At 59.9% G+C, this 22,011-nt stretch overlaps 1 protein-coding gene across 3 annotated transcripts; it reads left to right on the top strand.

The window, feature by feature from the left end:
* Positions 1 to 73: 73 nt before the first annotated feature.
* On the top strand, positions 74 to 20,498 carry TLE2 (TLE family member 2, transcriptional corepressor). Of its 3 annotated transcripts, none has more exons than XM_064175317.1 (20): positions 74 to 245; positions 331 to 428; positions 970 to 1,033; positions 2,338 to 2,382; positions 4,545 to 4,607; positions 5,133 to 5,207; positions 5,701 to 5,887; positions 8,329 to 8,345; positions 10,696 to 10,800; positions 11,052 to 11,096; positions 12,669 to 12,809; positions 15,377 to 15,518; positions 16,486 to 16,649; positions 17,014 to 17,090; positions 18,196 to 18,445; positions 18,824 to 19,071; positions 19,352 to 19,499; positions 19,585 to 19,735; positions 19,858 to 19,934; positions 20,025 to 20,498. In XM_064175317.1, exons 1-20 carry the CDS (start codon positions 222 to 224, stop codon positions 20,130 to 20,132), a joined length of 2,229 nt encoding a protein of 742 aa, XP_064031387.1. In that variant the 5' UTR covers positions 74 to 221; the 3' UTR covers positions 20,133 to 20,498. The 3 variants fall into 3 exon arrangements, with proteins under 3 accessions (XP_064031387.1, XP_064031388.1, XP_064031389.1); XM_064175318.1 differs by having other exon boundaries at positions 5,704 to 5,887; XM_064175319.1 differs by lacking the exon at positions 10,696 to 10,800.
* The last annotated feature ends 1,513 nt before the right edge of the window (positions 20,499 to 22,011 follow it).

The following is a 22,011-nucleotide window of genomic DNA, read 5'->3' on the forward strand; positions in this document are numbered from 1 at the left end:
CTGGCGGGTACCCCCCGCCCGCCCGCCCGACGGCGGCCGCCCCCGCCCCGCCTGAGCCGCTCTGCGCCCCCGCCGCCCTCCCGCTGCCGGCGTCGAGGCGAGAGACCCCCGCGGAGCCCCGGAGCGCGGCGGGGGGAGCTCCCCCGGCAGGGGCGGGGAGACGGGCGGGGAGCAGCGCCCGAGCAGCGGGGGGGGCCGGAGCGGGGGCCCGAGCCATCAGGATGTTCCCGCAGGGACGGCACCCGGTAAGTCCGGGGGGCGGCGGGGCCCGTGGTGGGCGAGGGCAGCGCGGTGCAGCCGCAGTCTCCAGCCGGCTCTCTCTTCCCCCAGGCTCCCCTCCAGCCCGGGCAGCCCTTCAAGTTCTCGGTCCTGGAAATCTGCGACCGCATCAAGGAGGAATTCCAGTTCCTGCAGGCCCAGTACCACAGGTGAGGGTGCCGTGGGCACCCCGGGCTGTGGGGTGGGAGGTGAAGCTTGGGGACGTGGTCGGGAGGTGCTCGGGGGTTGAGCAGGGCTGTGGGCAGCGAGAAAGGAGGTAACGAGGACTGAGGGCACGGGGAGAGGGGGACTAGGGGCAGACCATGGGGGCAAACTGGGACAGAAGATGGAGAAAAGGGTCCTGGTAAAAGGAGCGTTTGGAGAGGAGCAGCAGAAGGGGCTAGGCTGGGGGGGGGTGCGCCAGGCTGTGAGTTGGGGCATCAGATCTTGAGAGGGAGGTGCCTCAAGTGGGAGACCACCCACGGTTTCTTTCCTCCGAGCGCGCTGGGTGTGGGGTGGGTGTGATAGAGTGAGGGGAGCAAGGGCTGCACCACTGAAGGGGTTTGGGTCCCACCCCCCAGGATGGCAACAGCAGCAAGGGGTGGGCATGTGAGTTGCTGGGGTCGCGGAGGGGGTGTGTGTGGGAAATGGGCACTGGGGGTAGGGGGCAGATGTGGGTCCTTGAATGAAAGCCACGGATGCTGTTTGCAGCCTGAAGCTGGAATGTGAGAAGCTGGTGAGTGAGAAGACGGAGATGCAGAGACATTATGTCATGGTGAGCCACCCCTGCCCCGTCCCCTTTGCCTCCCCCCAGCACATCCCTGCCTGCCACCCTCCCCTGGGCAAGTCCCAGGCTCTGGGGCTCTGCTCATCTGCTCGCCCAAAAAGGGGCCAGAGGCCATCCCGAGCCGCCCTTGCCCTGGGGGAGAGGAGGGGAACACCTGGCCAGGGGCTGGCCTGGGTGACTGAGGGTAGGGGGTGTGAGAGGTAGGAAGGGGTTAATGGTTATTCCTAGCAACGGCTGGCTCCGCTGCTGGCTGCTGCCACTCATGCTGCTTGAGCCCAGGAATCCTGCCACAGGTTTTGTCTCTCTTTCTTCTTCTCCTTTTTATCTTTGGCCTTTTAATAAATCCTCTCCCTTCCTGCCTGCCTCCCCAAGGGGTGTCTTGAAAGTGATACCTCGAGGCTGACGCTTTTGGGTGGAAGGGGAAGCTGCTTTTAGAGGAGCCAGGGCAGGAGCCCTCTGCAGTTGCCTATGTGGGGTTAATAGACCCCTGGCATCAATCCACCCGGGCACCAGCCAGAGCCAGGGGCAGTCCTGGCAGGAGTGTGTGTGTGTGGAGGGGTAGCTGCTGAGCTGAAGGGAAGAGGATAGGAAGTGCAGAGCCGGAGCAGCGTTTCCTCTCCTTCAGCATCCAGCATTAGCAGCCCCTCTAGGGACAGGGGGAAGCCAAATGATGCCATCCAGAAGGCAAACAGACCTTGCATGACCCCTATCCCCTGGGTGATGACAGCGCTGCCCAAGAGGCCAGGAGTGATGGGGGCTTTATTGGCATCACAGACCATGTTCCTGTCACCCACTAGCTGGGATCTCTTCCCAGATTCCAGAGACTCAAGAGATTCCCAGAGGTGAGCTGCTGCCTCTGGAATGGGCTTTACTGGAAGGAAAAAAGGTCCTCTGGTCCCCTCTTGCCCCTGTCCTCGGGGGCGAGGGGATGGGGATGGAGTCTGCTGCTGTCACCGCTGCCAGAGCTGCGCAGGTGTACCCTGATGCCACCTCTGCTTTGGCACAGGCACGGCCACCCGTGGGGTTGGTTAGGAGTGGGAAAGGACAAGGCAAGACAGGAGGAGTTGAGGAGGGCAAGGAGCTGACTGAGGCTGCCTTGAGCTGCAGAGTAAGCAGGAAAGCCTGCACCAGGGAGTGGCTGCTCCTTACCTTGTCCCGGGCTCATGGCACAGGGCTCAGCCCGTGCTGTGCTGGGCAGCAGTCTGGGGGAGCAGGGACGCAGGAGCTGGGGGTGCGTGGGCCAGTTGCTGCGGGCAGCTGCTAACCAGGCTGTGTTGTGCTTTTGCTCTCAGTACTATGAGATGTCCTATGGGCTGAACATTGAAATGCACAAGCAGGTAAGTCGAGGCGGGGGTGGGGGGAGGTCCAAGCTGTCAGCAGGGGATGGTGAGGAGGAGGCTGAGGTTGGAGTCTCTGTTAGAAAATGATCTCCAGCGGCACGGGAGGCACGGCACAGCTCTCTTGTCAGGATCTGCCGACGTCTAGTGGGTGCCTGGGGACAGGCTCTGCTCCCTGCTACCCCAGAGCACTGCTGGGAGCCTGGCAGGGAGCCCTGTGCACGAAAACCACCCCCTGCAGCGCCTGCCCTGGCCCCAGGCGCAGGAGGGAGCATGGAGGAAGCAGCAGGAGCTGGAGCCCAGAGGCCAACGATTGTCTTTTCTTTTCTTTCCTTTTTCCTAATCCCCTTTTTCCTTTCCCGATGCCAGAGGAGTGTTTTCACCCTTCCTTGGTTCCCCTTTTGTTCCAGCGTTAATTTGCTTTCCCTCTTCAGATTTATCAATCCAGTCATCGCGGGCTCTCTGCCAGGGAAATTAGTTTGGAGCAGTGCCTGACAAAGTGGCAAGTCAACTGCCATGCTCCTCCAGCTGGCTCAGCCCCTCCGAGCTTGCTCCTTTTGTTAGCAGGGAGAGGCACAGAGCCTGCGAGCAGCCCCCACGGGCCCTCGGCTCTGCTGGGACTGGCACCCAAGGGTGGGACTGGGTGGCCTAAGCCCCGTGTGGCCAGGGGCTCTGCCCCACCAGGTGATAGAAGCAGTGGCCAAGTGGTTGGGGAGAGGGAGCTCTGCGTGGGCAAGAGAGGTCCAGAGCTGGCCCGGGAGCGCCTCTGGCTGCCAGGGTCCTGCGGTGGGGGTCAGGGCTGTGCCTGCTGCAGCAGCCAGGGTGTGTGGGTGTCCAGGGTGCTGGTGGGCACAGGTGTGCTGGGGGCGGGGGTCGGGGGGCACAGGCAGCCTTTGAGCACAGCAGGTGAATGCTCCCTTTGTTCTGTGCCGGCTTTGTGCCTGCTTTGACCTCCCTGCAATTCCAGCAGGGATTGTCAGAAACCCGAGATGAGGAAACGCTTCAGAGCAGCCAACTCCTCAGCCAGTGCCAGGCTGGGGGCGGGGAGGGGGGGAGGATGAAGTTTCTTTTCTCCAGGAGTGCAGGTTTTGTGTCAGGGAGCCTGGGCTAGGAGCCACAACCCCTGAGCCAGTGGGGACACAGCTGGGCTGTGGGTCCGTCAGTGGCGGCAGCCTGAGGAGAGCAGGTGCCAGGCTCTCTGTGCCCCCTTGCTGGGCAGGGGACAGGTACAGGGCTCTGTACACTCACCATGAGAGTGGTGAGAGCCTGGCAGGGGTTGCCCAGGGAGGTGGTTGAGGCCCCCATCCCTGGAGATGTTTGAGGCCAGGCTGGCTGAGGCTGTGTGCAGCCTGCTCTAGGGTAGGGTGTCCCTGCCCATGGCAGGGGTTGGCACTGCCTGCTCCTTGTGCTCCTTTCCAACCCTGACTGATTCTATGATTCTATTCTACTTTTGTTCCTCTGCTACAGGCTGGCCCAGGGCTGTGGAAGAGGTGGCAGTGGGGGGGGCACCTGCTGTGGCCAGGGTGAGGGGTGGCAGAGCAGGTACCACTCCCGGTGCCTTGCCAGGCTTTGCTGGGGTGATGTGAGAGGGCTGAGTTAACTTGTGGGAATTCTGCTTCCCTCCCTCTTGCCCTCCCACTGGCTTTGAGGCCAGTGCTGAGGGAGAGAGCAAGCAGCCTGCCAGTGGCCTTCTGCCAGTGCTTGTGGCTCAGCTCTCTCCCTTCCCTGCCAGCCTGCCCACTGGCTGCCAGAGCAGCAGCCCACAAAGCCAGGCAGGGTTTAGGCTGAGCAGAGCCAGGCAGGGCTGCAAAAGGATTGACAGCCCCGAGCTTGGCTTGGCCTGGATCCATGGAGGGATCCCTCCATGGGAGGGATCCATGGAGGGTTCTCTCCTGTGTGCCTAGGGGGACCTGACAGCCTGGGAGGGTCCCACAGCCCCGGGTAGAGTCCTCCCTTGGCAGCAGCTTGGGAAATACCATCAGGGGTGCAGGAGCAGCAGGAGGATTTACACTGAGCTGGGTGGGTGGGTTGGGAGCATTTAACTGCATCCCGAGGCTGCTGCCGCTGTGGGATGTGAGGAGGCTTCTTGGCTGCTCCTCTCCAAAGGGCTGGATGGGATTTGGAGCCCTCCCATCTCTGCTGATACCTGCTTCCTCTCTCAGGCAGAGATTGTCAAGAGACTGAGTGCCATCTGTGCCCAGATTATACCCTTCCTGACGCAGGAGGTGAGAGGGGAGGCAGAGGATGCGCATCTGAGTTGCTCAGGTTTCACCTGAGGCTCCCAGGAAGGGATGAAGCTGAGTCCAGCCTGAAAAATGGGAGGTTTAGGGGTGGGTGGGGAGTGAAAACCTCTGTACCTGGGCTGGAGGGTAATGGGTTTAAACTGGAAGAGGGGAGATTCACACTAGGTGTTGGGAAAGGGTTCTGCACAGTGAGGGTGGTGAGACACTGGCACAGGTTGTCCAGGGAGGTTGTGATCTTTGATCACATTCTGTGCTTCTGTGCTCCACAACCTCCCTGGAGCTGTTCAAGGCCAGGTTGGATGAGACCTTGAGTGACCTGTTCTAGTGGGAGGTGTCCCTGCCTATGGCACAGGGGGCTTGGAACTGGCTGAGCTTTGAGCTCCCTTCCAACCTAAACCATTCTATGACAGGTGGCTGCACAGCCTGGGGTGGCTGGGGTGGTGCTGGGCTGTGGGGTCCCTGCTGCCAGGAGCACAGAGTTCAGCTCCTTGTGTTCTGCCTTGCCAGCACCAGCAGCAGGTCCTGCAGGCTGTGGAACGAGCCAAGCAGGTGACCATGGGGGAGCTCAACAGCATCGTTGGGGTGAGTCCTGCTGCCTGGCCCTAGGGCAAAGGCTCTTTCTTGCTCCAGGGTTCAGTGGGCAGTGCAGAAGTGGCAAACCTGAAGTCTTTACCTTTGGTAAGCCCAGGGCTGGTCCCCTGCTGTGACAGGGTTTGCCATGGTGTCCCCAAAGCAGTGGATGGCCTTTGAGGTCCTTCCTGGTCTCACCACCCTGAGCTGAACTGGGCAGAGGCTGGGTTCATCTGCCATGTGTTAGGATCTCATCTGTGATGGGGAGGTCCTGGAGGTGCCTGGGGTGAAAGGGGCAGGTGACATGGTGTAAAGAGTTACCCCTCCTGGGGGTGGTCTGAACCTTTACACATGGCCTGGACTGTGCAACCTCGACAGCTTCACTCCCCTCCCTGTCCTGGCATCCTCTTATCTTGTGATGCTTTGCATGGCAGGAGCCAGGGGTGCCAGGCATGGCTGTGCCATCCCCTCCTGCAGCCAGGACCCTTTGTTCTTTCTCTTTCAGCAGCAGCAGCAGCTTCAGCACCTCTCCCACCACACATCCCCCATCTCGCTGACACCTCACCCCTCCAGCATGCATCCTCCTGGCCTGAGCAGCACCTCAGGGCTCCTGGCCCTCTCAGGGGCTCTGATGGCACAGGCTCAGCTGGCCACCAAGGAGGACAGAGTGGCTCAGGATGGGGAGAGCAGAGGTAAGGGGAAGAAACCCATCTGGATTAACCCTTCACAGGCTGGAAGAGTCTGTGCTGGGTAGAGCATCCAAAGGCAGCACTGGGAGAGCTCCTGCTGCCTGCTCCTCTCTCCCCAGGGGCTCCTTGATGCCTGACAGCTGCTCCCTGGAGCCAGGGAGAGCTCTGGGGCTGGCAGACCACAGCTAAATGTCTGCAGCCCTGGGAAGTGGCTCTTGTTTCTGACCAGGGGAATGGCTGCAGTGATGGCAGGCAACAGCATGGGGAGCAGCTGCCTGTGCACCTCAGATGCTGGGCAGTGGGGCTCTGGGCACTTGTGCATGTACACTTTGGTCTAGTTGATTGGCCAGGGCTGGGTGCTAGGTTGGGCTGGGTGAGCTTGGAGGTCTCTTCCAAGCTGGTTGATTCTGTGATTCTGTGCACCCAGAGCTGCTCTTACATCCCTGGCTTATTCTAGTGTGTCAGGGTCCTCCTTCCTCTCCGTGCTGGGAGGGCATGAGATGCCCACCACAGAGCAACCCTCTCTCTTTACACCAAGGCTTACCCCAGATGAAGATCTGATGCCTGAAGCTGAGAATTTTAAGGGGGAGAGGCTGTTGCAAGGCCCTGGTTGGAAACTGTGAGAGCCAAAGGTCTGTGGCAGGGAGCTCAGAAAGTGGAGGCCTCACTTGTGAACAGCAGCAGTTCCTCATCCTTAGGGGTGCCTCTTCTGATCAGGATCACAAAGTGCTTTACAAACAGCATCAATATTTAATCATCATTAAATCAGTGCTCTGAATGCAACTGGCAAGCTTGGGCCAAATGAATAAGAGCACCCAGCTTGTGCTGGTGGCTTTTTAGAAGGGCTGCAGGAAGAAACTGAGCTGAAGTCACCTTCTGCAGGGCACAGGCACCAGGTGGTGTTGCTGATGGGAAGGAGGCATGGGCTGAGGGCTCCAGGCAGCTCTGTGGAGTGAAACCAGGCAGGAAAACCATGGAGTCAGAGAGGGGTAGGGGTTGGAAGGGGCTTAGAGAATCATAGAATCAGGCAGGGTTGGAAGGGAGCACAAGGAGCAGGCAGTGCCAACCCCTGCCATGCCCAGGGACACCCTACCCTAGAGCAGGCTGCACACAGCCTCAGCCAGCCTGGCCTTAAACACCTCCAGGGGTGGGACTTCCACCACCTCCCTGGGCAACCCATTCCAGGCTCTCACCACTCTCATGGGGACTTCTGGAGATCAAGTTCAACCTCCTCCCCTGCCAAAACAGGATTACCTTGGCCAGGTCACCCAGGAAGGCATCCAGGTGGATCTTGCAGGTTTCCAGAGGAGACTCCACAACCTGGGCAGCTGCTGCAGGCCTCCAGCACCCTCACACCAAAGCAGTTTCTCCTCACTTTGAGGTGGAACCTCCTGAGTTCCAGTTTGTGTCCATTGCTCCTTGTCCAAGCCAGGGCTGGTGTCAAGCTCCTGGTCCCTCTCTGTCTCCTTCCCTAGCTTCATGCTGCCTTGGAGCAGCCACCCACATGCAGAGTCACTCATCTCCTGATCCCTGCCTGCCTGCCCTTGCCAGCAGAGATGGATGAGTTTGTTCTCTCCAGGCACTGATATGATCCCTAGGAATGGAAACCAACCAGGGAAGGTTGAAAAGCCTCAGAGGCTTTCCAAGCAGAGCTTTGTAGCCTGACTTCCTAAGGAAACAGGATGGGTGTGATTCAGGAGGTCTCAGCTGGCCAACTGGCTCGGTCCATCCTAGCAGCCTTGGCCTCATTGCCACATCCAGAGAGGAGATTCCAAAGCAGGAGTGGATTTATTGGAAGTGGGTGGGTAGAGATTCCTCCTGCTTCCCTGGGGAAGACCAACAAGCTCATCTCCTGCTAGGTAAGAGAGGCCACACTGCAGGTGGGCAAAGTGGAAATGGAGGTGCTGGGGATGTGCAGCCTGGAGAAGAGGAGGCTCAGGGCAGACCTCATTGCTGTCTGCAGCTGCCTGCAGGGAGGCTGTAGCCAGGTGGGGTTGGGCTCTGCTGCCAGGCAGCCAGCAACAGAAGAAGGGGACCCAGGCTCAAGCTGTGCCAGGGCAGGTTGAAGCTGGATGTGAGGAGGAAGTTGTTGTCAGAGAGAGTGATTGGCATTGGAATGGGCTGCCCAGGGAGGTGGTGGAGTGGCTGTGGCTGGAGGTGTTGCAGCCAAGCCTGGCTGGGGCACTGAGTGCCATGGTCTGGTTTGTTGGGCAGGGCTGGGTGCTAGGTTGGGCTGGCTGAGCTTGGAGCTCTCTTCCAACCTGGCTGATTCCATGATTCCATGATCTCACTCTCCTCCTGTGTTGCCTTGTGGTGCCCTCCTCACCTCCCTGTCTGGGTACCTGGGGCACAGTCTCTGCATTAACAGCCTCTTCCCCTTCTCTCCTCTGCCTCACTGATATGGACCTGTCCTGACGCTCTCCCTGCTGCCGCTTGGGCTCCAGAGCGCTCTCCGAGCCGGGTAAGTGGAGCTGGCACAGCTCACTCTGGCCAAGCTGCTGGCCTCAGCTGGCCTCGATGCCCAGGCAAGTGGGAAGCTTTCTTCCTGGGACAGCCCTGGGAATGCTCCAGCTCCAGACCTGCTCCTGCACCTGAGCTGGCATCTGCTCCACTGGCACATGCCAGGGTGGCACAGAGCTGCGTTTGAACTTCACTGTGCTGGAGAGCAAATCCAGCTGCAGTGTGGAGAGTGAGAGCAGCCAAATGGTGAACGTTTGGATGTAGGGAGAGCAGGAGGACATCTGAGCAGAGGGCAGAAGACAAAGGGGCTCTGCTTTTTGCAGCCCCCCCCCCCACTTTTCCCTGTGCTTTGCCGGCTGGGCTGGGTTTGCAGTCAGGTTTTGTAGCTGAAGCTTCTGGGCCACCTCGATTCAGAGTCTTTGCTGATGCAAGGATCTAAAGGTCGAGGGCTGCTCCCAAAATAACCAGCTCTGTCTTTTTCAAGGAGGCTCCAGTTTAGGAAGCAGGCTGAGCAGGTCTCCTTACCTAAGCCCGTCCCTGCCAGCCCCCCTGCAGCCCTCAGCCTGTCCTGGCGCCAGCTCTGTGACTCCCTTCCCGAGGCTCTGTGGCTGCAGCAAGGCAGAGCTGCAGCTGCTGGTGCAGGCAGGGGAAGGAAGGGTTAAGGAGCCTCTCCTCCGGGAGCAATTGGCATTGATTTTCACAGGCTTGCAGTCAGGTGGGAGAGAAGGAGGAGGAGGGGGAGGAGGGGGAGAGATGGTCGCTGTGTTGTGCAGGCTGGATCGCCTCTGCCATCCCATAAATACCTGCTCCAGAGATCATCTAGGGCACAGGGAGCATCCTTTCAGCTCAGGGCTTGTGTGGGTTGCGGCTCTTAATCCTGCCGTGCTGGAATCGAATTGACCACGCAGAGGACCTGGGGTTGGGGCACAGCTCCTGCACAAAGAGAAGGTTGGGGAGCCCTGCCCCAGGAGCTGCCCTGACCCACCCTGTGCCGGGTTGGTTTGCAGGAGAGCGGGGAGGGGGAGCTGTGAGTGGGCACTGGGTCGTGTTCTCCTCCTCTGAGCAGCGACTGTAGGGACAGGAAGGGATTGAGACACTCCCACTGCTGCTGGCAGCATCTCAGGGAAGGGTTGTTGGTCCTGCTTGGCCCCATCCTCCTTCCCAGCCTGCTGGCTCCTGCGGCAGCAGGGTTAAAGTGAGGTAAATGAGTCTCCCGGTGGGGATTTTCCACTCTGCCGTGCCTGGTTATCTCCTGAGGGGTGATCTGCTCTGCAGCCCTGCCCAGGATGCTGCCTCGCTCAGCTCCTGCCTGCCAGGGTCCTTGCAGCAGGGCTCCTCTGCTGCCCCACTGCCCACCCCTCTGCTCTGGCAGGGGAGATGAGCCTGGGGCCGGGGGCAGGGCTTTGTTCTTCCCTCTTCTTCCTCCTGCCCTCCAGCCAGGGAGATGCTTTGCATGGGTGGAGGGGATGAGGGGCTGGTGGAGGTGGTTTGGGGGTGATTGATGGAGGTGGTTCTGGGACGAGGGTGATGGAGGTGGTTCTGGGACAAGGGGCTGGTGGAGGTGGTTTTGGGGGTGAGGTTCTGGTGGAGGTGATTCAGGGTAAGGGACTGGTGGAGGTGGTTTTGGGGGTGAGGGGCTGGTGGAGGTGGTTTTGGGGGTGAGGGGCTGGTGGAGGTGATTCAGGGTGAGGGGATGATGGAGATGGTTTTGGGGGCGAGGGGCTGGTGGACAAGCTGTGCTTTCCCTGGGGAGGGGCTGGGGGTGTGGAGTCTGGCTTGGATTTGGGAGGTGGGCTGGGGCCAAGCTGGAAGGAAAGGGGCACGATGGTATGTTGGGGTTAAACGTGGCTGAGCCTCTGAGCACCCTAAAAACGAGGCTGCCTTCTTCCCACACCGGCAGACTCTGAGCAGCCAAGCCCCAGGGACAGTCCTCATCCTCCTTCCCTTCTCTCTGCCCCATCAGAGCTGAACGAATGAATCTGGGGTAGAACTTGGGGGGGGGCTCTGGAAACGCCTTCCCCAGCTCTGCTTAAAGCACCAAGGCCAAACTCATCTCTGCCCCCAAGTACAGTTGGATCTTAGAGGATTCCTGGCCAAGCATTCCAGGGATGCCACAGGACTCTGTGTGGAGGGGGCAGGGGGAGTAGTGCCTCCCTCTTTGGCCCTGGCACCTGCTTGGTAGGGGAAGGGGACCTCTGCCCTCAAACTGCTTGTGGCACAGCTGGCAGGGGTAGCTGACTGGTGCTGGACCAGCACTGGGAGGTGCCCAGAGAGGAAGGGCAGCTGGCAGGGCTCTGTGGGCTGCGGCTTTCTGCTGGCTCACAGCTTTCCTCTCCCTCCCTCTGGCTCAGAGTGGTTCTGCTTCCCCTCCTGAGAGCCTGCAGGACGAGGAGCGGCCGGGGGGCACCACTGGGCTGAAGAGGAAGAGGGAGGAGAAGGACCCCGCGGGGCATTATGTGAGTGCACCAAAGAGCGTGGCCACGGGGGGGGTTCTGCTTTGAAACAGAGGAGGCTGAGGGCAACCTGTGCTGGTGGGAGGTGTCCCTGTCCCTGGCAGGGGGTTGGAGCTGGATGAGCTTGAAGGTTGCTGCCATGATTCCATGAAATAGGATCTCTGCTGGCCAGGGTCCTGCAGGGCAAAGGCCAGAGCTTGGTCCAGCTTTTCTCCCACTCCTGACAGCCTTTCCTGCCTTCTCCCTGCTTGCAGGACAGCGATGGGGACAAGAGTGACTACAACCTGGTGGTGGATGAGGTAAGCCCAGACCCTTTAAGGACATATTGAAGCCTTGCAGCCTCCAGCTTAAGCTGTACTCATCATCTTTAGGACTCTGACTGCCAGGTTTTGAGGTTCCTTAGGCTCTGGGTCATTGCTGCTGGGCAGGAGGAGGCAGCCAGGACAGGTGCCAGCCCTCTCCAGTGTGTCCATGCCAGCCAAGGCTGGTTCTGATTCACACTGTTGCAGGCTGTGCCAGCCAGGACTCAGCTTTGCCAGCAATGGACTTGGCTCCACTTCCCAGCCCTCTTCCAGCCTTTCTCCTGTAGTATCCCATCTGGGGATGCTGATAAGCTGGGATGAGAGCCTCCAGAACCTGGGCTTGCTGCTGGCATCTCAGACCGGTGGAGGGAGCAGGAGCAAGCAGCTATCCTGAGCTGCCTTTGATGCCTTAGAGCTGCTGTGCCGGTGGCACACGGGGCAGGAGGGGTGCTGAATTCCTGGCAAACTGCCAGGTGCTTTGGGGACAACCTTCTGAGGCCACCAAGGCAGATGCAACAATACTTGATCCCAGCCCCCTCTGCTCTTGGCAGAGATGATGTTTTTGGGGGGAGATCTCCTGTTTCCTTGCCTGGAGAACTGGAGGGAGGGACAACACAGCTGATTTTTTTTGTTTGGGTTTTCTTTTTCCCTTTTCCTCCTGTCACTGCCCAAGAAAATACAAGCCCTGAAAGGGACATCAGCAGGAAATGATGCTTATAAAAGCTGCTCATCGGTGTAATGATGGTGATAAAAATCACAGCTCTCCTTGAATGGCTCTAGGAGTGCAAGGGCTGCTGTGTGGCCTTGCTGCTGAAACGCTTTTGAGGGGCTGCCAAGAGGCTGGTGCTGGTCACCATCCCTCCCTCTGGAGGTGTCCGTGGCCACCAGCATCCTCTGAGCCTTCTGTCACCTCCAATTTTGTACAAAGAGGAAAATCGAGGAGGTTTCTCCTGCAGGGGTTTTGGAGCAGAGCTGAGACCCTCTCAGGGCTCTCCTCACTGAGGCTGCTCAGCAGAGGTTTTGGGGCAGAGCTGAGACCCTCTCAGGGCTCTCCTCACTGAGGCTGCTCAGCAGGGGTTTTGGAGCAGAGCTGAGACTCTCTCAGGGCTCTCCTCACTGAGGCTGCTCAGCAGAGGTTTTGGGGCAGAGCTGAGACCCTCTCAGGGCTCTCCTCACTGAGGCTGCTCAGCAGAGGTTTTGGAGCAGAGCTGAGACCCTCTCAGGGCTCTCCTCACTGAGGCTGCTCAGCAGAGGTTTTGGAGCAGAGCTGAGACCCTCTCAGGGCTCTCCTCACTGAGGCTGCTCAGCAGAGGTTTTGGAGCAGAGCTGAGACCCTCTCAGGGCTCTCCTCACTGAGGCTGCTCAGCAGAGGTTTTGGAGCAGAGCTGAGACCCTCTCAGGGCTCTCCTCACTGAGGCTGCTCAGCAGATGTGAGATGCAAGTGCCTGGAGGAGCAGACTGGGGCTTGATGACCCCTACTGGGCTCAGCCCTGGGGATGGCTCTGTAGGGACCCTGCACAGTGAGTCTGGAGGTCCTGCTCCTCAGAGACCTCTCTCCTCTTCCCCCAGGACCCCACCTCCGAGCCTGGCAGCCCCAGCCATGTGCCCAGCAGCCGCCTGCCGCCGGCACGCCGGGAGGTGCCCGAGAGCCCAGCCTCTGCCAGCTCCAGCCGCAGCACCACACCGCCCAAAGCCAAGGACCAGGCTCTGGTAGGCAGCTGTGTGGGCAGCTCAGGGCCTGGGTGGGTGGGCAGCAGGGCTGGGGACATGCCCCCGAGTTTCTGCCTGGCTCAAATGGGAGGGCAAAGAGAGGTCGGTGCCGAGTGCTTGGTACCCACTGCCAGCCTCTCCAGTACCCAGAGCGGAGGTCTGTGCCCCTGGGGAGGGCAAATCATCTGCAGGGCAGAGGTTGAGCTCTGCAGGGGTTTTCCACCTGCCTGTCTGCAGGGTTCTGCAGAGCTGCTCCCAAGAATTGTAGAATCATTAAGGTTGGAAATGACTTCTTAAGATCATCAGGTCTGAGGGAGCAGGGGAGGGTTCGTGTGAGGAAGAGGAGGCTGAGGGCAGACCTCATTGCTGTCTCCAGCTACCTGAAGGGTCATTGTGGAGAGGCTGCTGCTGAGCTCTCCTCACAGGGTGAAGTGATTGTCCCCCTGGTACTCGGCTTTGGTGAGGCCACAGCTTGAGTATTGTGTTCAGTTTGGGGCACCACAATGCAAGGGAGATGTGGAGGTGCTGGAGCAAGTCCAGAGGAGAGCAACGAAGCTGGGGAAGGGCCTGGAGAATAAACCTTAGGAGGAGCAACTGAGGGAGCTGGGGATGGGTAGTGTGAGGAAAAAGAGGCTCAGGGGAGACCTCACTGCTGCCTGCAGCTACCTGAAGGAACATTATGGTGAGGCTGCTGCTGGGCTCTGCTCACAGGTCACTGGAGACAGAAGAAGGGGGAATGGGCTCAAGCTGAGGCTGGGGAGGTTTAGATTGGACATTAGAAAGAAGTTTTCCCGTGGAGAGAGTGGTCAGGGACTGGAGTGAGCTGCCCAGGGAGGGGCTGGAGTCCCCCAGCCTAGGTGTGTGTAAGGATGTGGTGCTTAGGGAGGTGGTTGAAGGTGACTCTTGTAGAGCAGGGTTCTAGGTTGAGCTTGGTGATCCTGAGGGGCTTTGCCAGCCTGGGTGCTGCTGTGATTCTCTGAAGTCCAACCTCCAGCACCACCTCTGTGCCCACAGGACCCCAAGTGCCAAATCTCCTCTTTCTTTGTAAGCGCCTCCAAGGACTCCACCACCTCCCTGAGCAGCCTTTTCCAATCCCTGACTCCTCTTGCAGCAAAGAAATTGTTCCTAATCTCCAACCTAACCCTCCCTGGGGGCTCAGCTTGAGGCCAAATCAATTTTTATCGTATTCTTTCCCTCCCCCACCCCCTCCTCCCCTTTCCCCTGCCCTCCTTCCTCTTTCCCAAGCGTCAGCCCAATGCTTAGATTGAAACATCAACGTGTGGGAAGAGGGAAGGACATTTCTCCCCTCCCAGCCATCTCAGAGACCAAAAGGGATGCAATCCTTGTATCCTGGGGTCAGGAGCCAGCTGGGGGCCACGGGGAGCAGCAGCGAGCGGCAGCTCCGCGGCACAATCGGATTAGAGCAGACAAAGCGCCCTGAGCAATCTGCCAGCGCAGCATGGAGCTTCCCTCTCCTAGTGATTTTCTCTCTCTCTCTCTCTCTCTCTTCCCCCTCCACTTATTTTTTCCCTTTGCTGGTGTCGACAAAATCCCCAGGCAGGGGAAAAATAAAAGGAAGGGGAAAAAAAAAAAAGGGAGGAAAAATAAAAGGAGGAAAAATGAAAGGAAAGGAAGGAAATAGCTGCGGGGATTGGAGAGGCTGCGTCGTGCCTGGCATCTTCCTGCTCCTGCTCCGGGTGGGAGGGAGGAAGGGGGCACAGGAGGGAGGGTTTTCATAGCCTGGTAGAGTGGTTTGGGTTGGAAGAGACCTCTGAGAGCAGCCAACCTTGAGCCCAGCACTGCTGTGGCCACTGGAGTTAAGCAGGTTGGGAAAGACCTCTGGGAGCATCGAGTCCAACCTAGCACCTGAGCCTTCTAATGAACTCACCCCTGGCACTCAGTGCCTCATGCAGCCTCCTCCTAAACACCTCCAGGGAGGGGCACTCCACCACCTCCCTGGGCAGCCCATTCCAGTGCCAATCACTCTCTCTGGTAAGAGCTTCCTCCTCCCATCCAGCTTGAACCTGTCCCTGGCTGCCTGGCAGCAGAGCCCAACCCCACCTGGCTACAGCCTCCCTGCAGGCAGCTGCAGGCAGCAATCAGCTCTGCCCTGAGCCTCCTCTGCTGCAGGCTGCACCCCCCCAGCTCCCTCAGCCTCTCCTCACAGGGCTGTGCTCCAGGCCCCTCCTCAGCCTTGCTGCCCTTCTCCAAACACCTTCCAGCACCTCAATATCTTTCTTAATCTGAGGGGCCCAGAACTGGACACTCTGTCCCTAAGTGCCACTGTCACAACTTTCTTTTCATGAGGGAAAAGCAAATCAATTCAAGAGAGATGTTGAGGTGCTGGAAGGATGCAAAGGGAAAAGGAGGAAAGGAGAGGGGATGGGGCCCAGGAGCATGGACTCAGAATGCTCTGGGTTGAAAGGGAGCTCCGAAGGTCACTTAGGATCTCTGAGTCTCCACCCAGCTCTGCCCAGGAGTGATGCCCCAGGGTGCAGCTGTGTGGTGCTGGGATGGCTCTCCCAGCCCAGCACTGAGGCTGCTCTTCCATCCCTTCTGCTGCACAGCCTGACCCTGCAGCCAGCACTGCCAGCTCCAAGCCCTCCTCTGCCTCACCACCCCACGACTCCCTCACGCCTGGCCCCGGGCCGAGCTCAGCCACCCTGCTCCGGCAGCCCCCAGCCAAGGCACCGACCACAGACACCATCAGTGAGTGGCTGGGAAGGGCAGGGGCCGGGAGGGGGATCATGTCCTGCTGCTGCAGGGCTGGGGTGAGGGCAGGCAGGACTCTCCCTCCTGTCTGCACAACTGGAGGGGACCTTTGGCTCCACATAATGAGAGGTATGGACCATGGCCAGCATGTGCACCATGTGCAGTTACCCTGTAGCCAGCTGCTGGCACTTGCCTGGCAGGCTCTGACTCCTGCAGCTGGACATCTCCATGGGGGTGAGATCTCTGCAGCTGGGTGCTGCAGAGACCCTTGGCAAGAGCCAGAAGCCCCTGGCAGTAGCTGCCACCTTCTGAAAGCACAAGGGAAGGGGTGTGAAAGCTCAGCAGTAGCATCTATGGTGGCAGATGGTGAACTGGTCACATCTCCTTGCCCTGCCTCAGTTGCCTTAAAGACCTTTAGGGAAACCTTGGGAAGAGGTTTCTGGAGCATCTTGGCACCTGTCTAGCTAAAGAGACCCCAAGGAGGTAGTCCAAGGGAGAAACAGAGGCAGGACCAGAGACAAGAAACCATTGCCTGGGCTAGGAACTGGCAGCAGTTCAGCAAGCACTGAATTGGTTCCAATTTCAGTAAATCATGGGGAGCCTGAAGGTGGAACCACTTTGCTCTCAGCTGGCCAAGACAGAACAGGCCCTGGCAGCAGGGGTGAGGGTTGCTGTGGCTTAGTGCCTGGTCTCTGGTGCACCCTTTGGAGGGATGGAGCTGTTTGCCTGTGCTGCATCTTCATCCCAACCAGGGTTGAAGCTCAGAGCCTGTCCCTCTCCTTTGCTCCTTGACTCCCAGCCTATAATCTACCTCCTCCTGATCTGCTGGTCCATGCCAGGGGAGCCTGGCTCAGAGATTTCACTGCCTCTTGCTGCCTGGCTTCTGCCAGGTGCCCTGCTCCTCCGGGTGGTCCTCACTCACCCCTGCTGGCCAGGGCCAACGACTGCGTCTCTCCTCACACAGCTCTCCGCAGCCCTCTGAGCATGTCCAGCCCCTACTCCTCCTCCTCTTTCGGGATGATGTCTCCTGCCACGCTCAACGGGGAGCTGCCAGCCCCCAGTATGTACCTGGGCATCCACCTCTCACCACAGGTCAGCAGCGCTGTGCTGTATGGCCGCTCCCCCATGGTAAGTCTCCGAGGGACAAGCCAAGGCTGCTGGCACATGTTGGCCTTGGCACTCGTCCTGGGCATGCCCTGGCCCTGATGTGTGGCACCTGCACTGCTGCAGTGAGCTCAAGCTAGGCACGGTGCAGCCCTAGGAAGGGCTCCCACTTGGGTCGTGGGCAGGCTGCAGAGCTCTTGGAGAAGCCCAGAAGTGTGTGGCTGTGTCTTTGGGAGCCTGTTTTGGCCTTTGGCACTTGCCTGTGGAGGAAGCAGCCAGCACCTTGCACAGAGCTGGGCTGGCCTCTTCCCAGAGCATGAGTGGGGAGGCATGAGCCCAGCCTTGGTGCCCCTTCCTTTGCCTCTCTTGTGCCCTTCTCTTTGTGCAGGTGGCTTTTGAGTCACACCCTCACCTAAGGGCTTCTACCATCTCCTCTTCGCTCTCCAGCATCCCCGGGGGCAAACCGTAAGTGTGGGCTCAAGGGAGGTGCTGCAGGGAGGGTGGGCAGCATGGGCTGGGTGCTGGGGGGGTCTCCTTCCCCACACCCAGCAGGTGTAGGGCAGGGCAGGGCCAGGCTGGACTTTCTCTCTACTTCTGAGTCCAAGACTGTCACTGAGTTCAAGGCAGCAGGCACTAATGAGGAGCTGGCTAATTACATCCCTCATTAGCCAGAGTGCAGCAGACACCTTCACAGGCACACAGGATCACAGCACCATGCAGGCTGGCAAAGCCCCTCAGGAGCACCAAACCCAACCTAGGACTCTGCTCTACAAGAGTCACCTGAAACCATCTCCCCAAGCACCACGTCCAAGCCACCCCGAGACACCTCCAGGCTGGGTGGCTCCAGCCCCTCCCTGGGCAGCTCACTCCAGTCCCTGACCACTCTCTCCACGAAAACCTTCTTCCTGATGGCCAATCTAAACCTGCCCAGCCTCAGCTTGAGCCCATTCCTCCTTCTGTCTCCAACTACCTGTGAGCAGAGACCAGCAACAGCCTCTCCACAATGTCCCTTCAGGCAGTTGTAGACAGCAATGAAGTCTGCCCTGAGCCTCCTCTTCCTCACACTAACCATTCCCCAGCTCCCTCAGCTGCTCCTCATAAGATTTATTCTCCAGGCCCTTCCCCAGCTTCATTGCTCTCCTCTGGACCCTCTCCAGCACCTTCACAGCTCTCTTTTATTGTGGTGCCCAAAACTGAATGCAGTACTCAAGCTGTGGCCCTCCTCGTGCCCACCTTCTTCCTGGCTCCAGCATGGCTCACAGAGGAGGAGGAGGGCACTCAGGTGGCACACGGGGATGGTTCAGTCCTCTCCTCTGCACCTTGCCACAGTGCCTGCTCCACCGATGGGCAGATGCAGCCGGTGCCCTTCCCAGCCGATGCCCTCGGGGTGGGGGGTACCCATTCCTGGGCAGGGCCAGGCTGTCGTGTGCCCAGCCAGCCTTTGCCGGGCACCGCTCCCGGCTCTGACTCTGAATGCCACTGCCTGCATCCGGGGCAGGCTGGGTCCCAGGTGGCGCCAACTGGCACAGGATCCTTTGAGTGTCTCTCGGTGCTCTGCTCCCTCCCGCAGTGCCTACTCCTTCCACGTCAGCGCCGACGGGCAGATGCAGCCGGTGCCCTTCCCGCCCGATGCCCTCATCGGCTCGGGCATCCCCCGGCACGCTCGGCAGCTGCACACCCTGAGCCACGGCGAGGTGGTCTGCGCCGTCACCATCAGCAGCTCCACGCAGCACGTCTACACCGGGGGCAAGGGCTGCGTGAAGGTGTGGGACGTGGGGCAGCCGGGCACCAAGACGGCCGTGGCTCAGCTGGACTGCCTGGTGAGGAGTGGGAGGAGCAGAAGTGCATTTTGCAGGGGGCTAGGAAGGGGAAGGTGTACAGTGGAGGGGGCAGAGGGTCCTGTGCTTGGTGGCAGAAGGAGATGAGTCTCCCACATGCCCTACAGTGCACGGCTGAGAGCTGCTCCTCAGCCTGGTCCCTGCGAAGCCAACTCAGGAGCAGGGGAAGATGCTCTCTGAGAGCGTGGAGCCGCTGGGCTGCTCGGTGCAGCTGCCCCTGGGCTGCTCCGGCACTGCCTGTGTCTGTGCAGCTGCTGTGGGGCAAGGCGGTCCCTGAGGCTGTGCCCAGCGCCGTGCCAAAGGCAGGAGGCTGCGGTGGGGGCTGCCTGGGCTAAGAGGCTGCTCCCTGCCGCCCCCCAGAACCGCGACAACTACATCCGCTCCTGCAAGCTGCTGCCCGACGGCCGCAGCCTGATCGTGGGCGGGGAGGCCAGCACCCTCTCCATCTGGGACCTGGCAGCGCCCACGCCCCGCATCAAGGCCGAGCTCACCTCCTCTGCCCCTGCCTGCTATGCCCTGGCCATCAGCCCCGACGCCAAAGTCTGCTTCTCCTGCTGCAGCGACGGCAACATCGTGGTGTGGGACCTGCAGAACCAGACCCTGGTCAGGTGAGCCTGGGGCAGGGCAGGAAGGTGGCAGGCATCGGGTCCTGGAGCTGACAGCCCTGCCCTTGGCCTCCCTCCTCTTCCCTTCTTTCCCTGGGGCAGGGCTGCTCGAGGCTCCTCGGGCCAGGGACTCTTTGGTCCCCTCCAGGGTCTCCCTACCTGTCCCCACACTTTAACTCTGCCCCTGGGACAGTCTCTACCCTCGCAGCAGAGGTCTCCTGCTCCTCACTGCTGGGTGCTGACAGCTCTCATATTGTGCCCTCCCTGTCCCTGTCTTTCCCAGGCAGTTCCAGGGCCACACAGATGGTGCCAGCTGCATTGACATCTCTAACTATGGCACCAAGCTGTGGACAGGAGGCCTGGACAACACCGTGCGGTGCTGGGACCTGCGGGAAGGGCGCCAGCTGCAGCAGCACGACTTCAGCTCCCAGGTAGTGCCTGGCCCCTGCCAGCAGCTCCCCAGGGCTGGCCAGGAGCTGCTGCCTGACTCTGCCTTCCTCCCTCCACCCTTCCCAGATCTTCTCCCTGGGCTACTGCCCGACAGGAGAGTGGTTGGCAGTGGGCATGGAGAGCAGCAACGTGGAGATCCTGCACGTCAGCAAACCAGACAAGTACCAGCTGCACCTCCACGAGAGCTGTGTCCTCTCCCTCAAGTTCGCCTCCTGCGGTAGGCAGACTCCCTCTGCCCTGCTTGTGCCCGGCCTCAGAGGGCTCCTTTGTCTTCCCTGCCTCTGCTCAGCTCCTCTGAATGGCCTCCCAAACTCTAACCCCCTTTGTCTCCTGCCCCAGGGAAGTGGTTTGTGAGCACGGGCAAGGACAACCTGCTCAACGCCTGGCGGACGCCCTATGGAGCCAGCATCTTCCAGGTGCAGGGAGGGTGGCAATGGGCTGAGGGGCAGGAGGGCAGCTTCAGCCACCAGCACTGCCCTCACCACCCACCTCTCTCTCCCCTGCAGTCTAAAGAATCCTCCTCAGTGCTGAGCTGTGACATCTCCATCAACGACAAATTCATCGTTACAGGCTCTGGGGACAAGAAGGCTACAGTCTATGAGGTGGTTTACTGAGGCCTCCTTGGGCAGCAGGGAAGGAGCCAGCCCTTGCCCAAAGCTGATGGAGACCCATGCTGGGGCAGCTGTCCCACAGCCCTGCTCTCCTCCTGCTCCTCACCTTCTAGCTGCCAAAAACCAAGGTCAGGGCCTCAGCTCTGCTCCCCTGCCCTGGTCACGGAGGTGAAGGGGGGAGCTGGGGCTGAGTGCTCATGGGCACACAGTTGTGCCCTCCAACTGGGCAGAGGCCAGGCTGGGTGTCCTGTGCCCATCAGTCAGGGCAAAATAAGGCCAAGAGTGACTGGGAGAGTGGTGATCCCAAATGCCTGCTCCTGGTTTAATGGCAGAAGCAGCTGTAAATGATCAATAAATAAATGTATTTAACTCTGTTTTCAGTCCTCTGTCAAACAGGAACAAAAAGGGGCCTGGGGGGTGGGAGTGGGAGCAGAGACTGTCCCCCTGCAGGAATTCTGTCCCTAGGGAGCTGATCTTCAGCCCCAGACCCCTGGACATGGTGGGGGGGTCTGCACACACAGGGCCTTGGCCCCCTCCGTGGTGGCAAGTTGGAGTGAGGAACTGTTGCCCTCCACGTGGGTATGGAGGGAGGCTCATTTTGGCTGCAGCTTCCCCAGGCTGTGCTTCTGGGCACTGGCACAAGCTGTGCCATGAAGGGTAGTCAGATGGGGTCCAGGAGCAGCCCCTGAAGAGCTCTTTCTTACCATACCAGAGCTGACTGCTCAGCTCAGCAGCCCAAGCTCCTGCCCTGCCCCAAGCCTGGTACCAGGCAGAATGTGCCAAGCTCAGGGCAGGGACACAGGGCAGCCACCACACTGCCAGCTCCCCAGCAGCCCTTGCCCTGACCACAGCCACCACACTGCTGGCTTAGCCATCAGCCGTGGCCACAGCCGCTGCACCACCACTTCCCTGGCAGCCACCGACAGCAGCCTGCTGCTTCCCCTGCAGCCCTCCCCATAGCCGCTGCCGGTGGGCTGAGCTCCAAGGCTCTCAGCAGCAACCCTGCCCTCCCTGGCGGCAGCTCTGGCCCCCAGCCAGGCTGATAAGCCAGCGCTGACTGCTCACAGCTCATTTCCTTCCAAACCTGCTTCCTCCAGCGCTGGCCTCTTCTCCTGCATCCCTCATTCCAGGGACAACCCCCACGCAGCAGCCACTGCCATGCACCATTCCCACAGCTGTGATGTTCCAATTCAGAACCAGCTGCTGCCAGCCCCACATCACCCTGCCTGCAGCAGAGCAGGGCTACCAAACTGGCCACGATGCCAGAGCTGCAGTGGCCAAAAGGGGATGATGCTTCTCCTCTGATGGACTCCGTTCTCACCTGGATCTATCCCACAGCCACTCTGGTGTCCTCCATTCTCACTTGGATCCATCCCACAGCCACTCTGGTATCCTCCATTCTCACCTGATCCATCCCACAGCCATTCTGGTCTCCTCCATCCTCACCTGATCCATCCCACAGCCACTCTGGTCTCCTCCATCCTCACCTGGATCTATCCCACAGCCACTCTGGTCTCCTCCATCCTCACCTGGCTCCATCCCACAGCCACTCTGGTCTCCTCCATCCTCACCTGGATCTATCCCACAGCCACTCTGGTCTCCTCCATCCTCACCTGATCCATCCCACAGCCACTCTGGTCTCTTCCATCCTCACCTGATCCATCCCACAGCCACTCTGGCCTCCCCCATCCTCACCTGATCCATCCCACAGCCACTCTGGTCTCCTCCATCCTCAGCTGGCTCCATCCCACAGCCACTCTGGTCTCCTCCATCCTCACCTGATGCATTCCACAGCCACTCTGGCCTCCTCCATCCTCACCTGATCCATCCCACAGCCACTCTGGTCTCCTCCATCCTCACCTGGATCCATCCCAACAGCCAC

The sequence above is a fragment of the Pogoniulus pusillus genome, chromosome 41 (assembly GCF_015220805.1).
Source record: "Pogoniulus pusillus isolate bPogPus1 chromosome 41, bPogPus1.pri, whole genome shotgun sequence".
Lineage (NCBI taxonomy): Eukaryota > Metazoa > Chordata > Aves > Piciformes > Lybiidae > Pogoniulus > Pogoniulus pusillus.